Genomic DNA, 4,896 nt, shown 5'->3' on the forward strand with positions numbered 1-4,896 from the left:
CGATTAGCTCTGTAATAAAAGCTTGTTACAGGTTTACGTTGTAACAATGATGAATGTATGAAACCGTACACTCATGTACTGCTACATGTCTATAAATAGGCACTTTTCCATATCCAAAAATAAACACCCCCTCCCCAACGCCCAACGCCCAACCACCATGGCGACTTTTGTTCAAACTCCTCCCAGCCCAGCAACTGCAGTCCACCAAACCACTGACAAAATGGCAAGAAACATCGAGTCCTGGCAACGTAAGATGATTATCCACATGATCTGCAGCAAGAACAGACTTACTACATCGCAAATGGCAAAGGTAGCGCAGTGCAGTGAGCGCTCCATCACTAACATCCGCAAGAACTTGCGGTTATTCGGTAGTGCCAGTTCCCCCCCAGTCTCGGTCGGCCGACAACGAAGTATCGCCCCTATCATGCTTGACGCCCTCTGTGACCACCTCGCCGAAAAGCCTGGCCTATACGTAGAAGAGATGGCTATCTTCCTATGGGATGAATTCAACACATTACCATCGTCATCTAGTGTCAAACGCGCTCTTTCGCGGGCTGGCTGGACGAAAAAGAAAGCACAGCAAAGAGCCAAAGAACAGAACCCTCAACTTCGAGATTTCTACCAACATAAATTATCTGAATTTCGGTCATATCATCTTGTGTTTGTTGATGAATCCGGATGCGATAAAAGGATTGGATATAGGCGAACTGGCTGGTCACCACTCGGTGTGACACCAGTCCAAGTGTCAAAATTTCATCGCGGCCAACGCTATCAGATACTGCCCGCATATGCTCAAGACGGTGTCATAATATCTCGTATTTTCAAAGGTTCAACGGATGCCGCCTTCTTCGAATCGTTTATCGAGCAACTTCTCCAGCACTGTGGAAGGTGGCCGGAGCCAAAATCCGTGCTTGTTATGGATAATGCATCATTCCATCATTCAGATCGAATCAAGACTTTATGTGCTGAGGCGGGAGTCAAGTTACTGTACCTCCCGCCATATTCGCCGGATTTCAACCCATCGAAGAATTCTTTGCCGAGCTGAAGGCCCATATCAAGAAAGCTTGGTCAGCATACGAAAAGGATCCTGCCCAAGGGTTCCATGCTTTCCTTCGGCGGTGCGTTTATGAAGTAGGTGCGAAACAGGATAGCGCCGAAGGCCATTTCCGATATTCAGGTATTTCCATAGAGAAGCTATGACTGGCTGTCGTATTTCGGAGCTTCGTGTTTGCGCACTATCCGTTTCACGTTCTCACATTGTGCCAGATCGGTTTGTTCGTATTTGTGGCTTGTTATTCAGTAATATTTTGTATTGGGTGAAAGACCCTGTCTCTTGTCGTTGTAATGTTTGATTTTGCCAGTTACTGTTATGATGATTGATTACTGGAAGCTATACAAACTAGAAGATGGCCGGAGCCGAAATCCGTCCTGGTTATGGTTAACTTATCTCTCCATCACTCTAATCGTATAGAAGAGATATGCGTCGATGCAGGAGTAAGGCTAGCATTTTACCACCTTACTCCCCTGACTTGAATCATATCGAGGAGTTCTTCTTAGAATTAAAGTAATCTTCGAAGTCAATATTGCCGGAAGATACTGGTATAACCCCTGTTTCGTAATGTATAGGCTAAAAATAGAAATTTAGTGGGTTATAAAAGAAAGGAGGTTCTCCGGAAGCCAGAAGTTTCACTCACTCATCACTCATTGTCAAGTTTAACACAAGTGTTTGCTTCTAAACATCACCAGTTTCAACGAAACTTATACATAGGGATCACCTCTTTCTTTGAATTCGAGCTCCATTCCTTATATTCGCTAATCGCCACCACGGACAGAATGGCTCAAATCCAAGGCCACTGCGAAGCCCGGTTTTCTAAGCTCCGCGACTTAATGCAAGAGTTCATCGCGTCCGGACAAGACATCGGTGCCAGTCTGTGTATTAATATCAATGGCGATAATGTGGTAGATATATGGGGGGGCTATGCAGACGCATCGACCAAGAAACCGTGGGAAAAGGATACGGTAGTAAATGTCTTCTCAACCACGAAACTAGTCACCAACCTGGCGGCTCTAATGCTCATCTCACGTGGTTTGCTTGCCCCCGAGGATAAGGTGGCCCATCACTGGCCTGAGTTTGCAGCAAACGGGAAGTCGGAGGTCACTGTCGGCCAAATCCTAGCCCACACGGCGGGTCTCAGCGCCTGGAAGGACAATATGAAGCTGGAGGACCTATACAACATCGAGGCGGCAACCGAAAAGCTAGCGCGCCAGGCACCGCTCTGGCCTCCCGGAACCGCCATGGGATACCACGGCATAACGCAGGGATTCCTCGTCGGAGAGCTGGTGCGAAGGAAAACGGGAATGACGATCGACAAGTTCGTAATGGAGGAGATTTGCCGGCCGCTGGGCGATGGGACTGACTTCCAGCTTGGGTGTCGCAAGGAGGACTGGAACCGGGTGGCCCCCGTCGTACCTCCACCGGGGCCTTCCATCCAGGAGGTGCTTAGCCAACAGGCGGGATATAAGCACGACTCGATCGTCATGCGTACGCTTTGCAACCCCGAGCCCACGGCCGAGGACGCTAACACTGAGCTCTGGCGGTCCAGCACGTTGGGCTCAGTTAACGGCCATACAAACGCTCGGTCGTTAGTCAAGATCCTCTCTTGCTTCTCGCTCGGTGGCACGTGTGCGGAAGAAGGCCCTCGCCTGCTGTCGCCCGAGACAGTGAAACTGGCGCTTACAGAGCATGCGACAGGAATAGACTTGGTGACGGGGCGGAGCGGAAGGCGTGGACTTGGGATATACCTCACCGGGCCTGGGTCGGGAAGCGTCGAAGGCAAGCTGCCGGAGGGCAATGTTGGATGGGGTAGCGGATGGGGGGGCTCGGTCGTGGTTATGGATAGCGACAGGAGGCTCACAATCGCGTATGCTATGAACAGGATGCTGAGCGCAGAACATCCTTCCCCAGCAGCATATATCAAGGCGGTTTATGAGATACTTGAAGCTACCCAAGCTGCCTAGGATATAGACGAGCTTGGTTCAGAAACTGCATAACTCTGGATTTGACAGAAGTAGGTCATACTAGGCATGCAGTGCCAAGGTGTAATATATGCTCATTCAGGAAACTTTAAGCCCTGCTTTCTTTTCAATAGACCAGACGGCGCATGCTATAATTTCGGTAATAACGACATATTTAAATTCATCCTATAAGCCGATACCCGCAGCATAATATATTGAGGCACTATCCAAGATAAATAAAACACCTTGACGCACAGAAAATCCGCCTCTTAACAGTATGGACCTAATCAGACTTAAAGTGAGAGAGATAGCCGTTAAACTTATTCGGTATCAGCAGGAATCTCCCCAGCGCCCTGGTCAAGTAGCATATTTGATTTCATCACAGTAACCCACTCATTTATATCGCGTAGGAAGCGACGGGCTGTTCCAATCCGAATCCCTCGCTGAACGAAGAAGCCAGCGTCTGGGTCATTAAGGATCAGTTCAAGATCGAGGTGGTGTTCCAACGTCACCTGGCAGATCTTCCGAAAATCTGCTTTGTACTCCTTGTCGGTGGCGCGTGATTCCAGCCACTCGCAGTAGTCCCTTACTGCCGCCTCCCGAGACCCAGGAATCACGAGAGGCTCGCTGGGTGTATGTTTGGGTAGGAAGGAGGTCAATGTGGGCGCATTCGCGGCTTGTGCTGGCAGAACATTGATGATGGTGGGGGGATATGGTGGTCCAGTCGATGTTGCATCTGTCTTTATCGACTTCTTCACTCCTATAATTAAAAGTAACGACTATAGTGAGCTTCTTGCCAATACGAAGCAAATTGCTCCATTTACGTAGCTGCTTCTCCACTGGTTTCTAGTCGATGTTAGTAGAGTCGTAGAATTTTTCAATTTTTCTCTGGGATCGGTCATTCGATTTCTGTGCCCTCAGATCGAAGTCTCTGGTGACGTTTCTTTTTCATTTGCAGTAGGCCATCAACGGCTGCTTTCAGAGTCTCCTCCCAATATTCGCTAGGAGCTACAACCAAATTTTCTTCCGTTACTCTACCTACCGTCTTGCGGTTCAGTATAACCTTCCATTCGATTGTGTAACAGACGTATTTCGGAGGCTCCTCATCGTATTCGCCACCTTCCTCCCATTCGGCAGACGGTAGGAAATCAAGCTGATCTGATAGTGGCTGATCCGTGGCACGATATGGGGCAGGACTAGGGGAGTACAAGGTTGCGGGTGTGCTACCGAAGTTACCAGGAGTGGGGGCATACTCCCATGGGTCGATCATCCGGGAATGAGCGGCATCTTCAGCGAAATAGCTCTGGGTCATCGCGGATGTCTGTGGTGGAGGGGTAAGCCTAAAGCTGTAAGTGGTTAGTCAGGAATGCATGATGCCCAATAAAGACCCGAAGCCGCCACATGGCGATAAGCAGTCGCTGTCACGAAACAAATCTTACTGTCAAGCCTTGCCCATCAATTTGAGCCAAGATGGACACCCAAGACACCGACGAACCCTCTGCAATGAAGCAAAAGAGAGATGGAGGAGGGAAGTTGACAGATCCCCACGGTCGCCTAGTTTGCTCGGTTTGCATAGAGCCTTCTAGCCATACACCCTTGATTGTTGTACTCAGAGAGATGGGTACAAAGCTAGGTATTATTACACTGTATATACAAAACCAGTAATTTACTCCGAATCCATTTTGGGCTAGTGTATCATGTGATTAGGGTTTGAAATGGTTTCTCTCTGTCTCCCAATATGGAAGGCAATAACGGCCGCTACTGTACCAGATTGGGGACACTCTGTACCACTGGCGGTATCGTAACGGGACACTCTGTACCACTGGCGATCCGGACATACTGTATCTGACAGATACTGTACTGAAAAGGAAGAACCTAGTG

The 4,896-nt window shown here is 48.9% G+C and overlaps 1 protein-coding gene across 1 annotated transcript; it reads left to right on the plus strand.

The window, feature by feature from the left end:
• Nucleotides 1-1,679: 1,679 nt before the first annotated feature.
• Nucleotides 1,680-3,466, plus strand: BDV37DRAFT_102393 (serine hydrolase domain-containing protein). The gene has a single exon (XM_032078203.1). It carries the CDS (start codon nt 1,834-1,836, stop codon nt 3,016-3,018), a length of 1,185 nt encoding a protein of 394 aa, XP_031934099.1. The 5' UTR covers nt 1,680-1,833; the 3' UTR covers nt 3,019-3,466.
• The last annotated feature ends 1,430 nt before the right edge of the window (nt 3,467-4,896 follow it).

The sequence above is a fragment of the Aspergillus pseudonomiae genome (assembly GCF_009193645.1).
Source record: "Aspergillus pseudonomiae strain CBS 119388 unplaced genomic scaffold BDV37scaffold_266, whole genome shotgun sequence".
Lineage (NCBI taxonomy): Eukaryota > Fungi > Ascomycota > Eurotiomycetes > Eurotiales > Aspergillaceae > Aspergillus > Aspergillus pseudonomiae.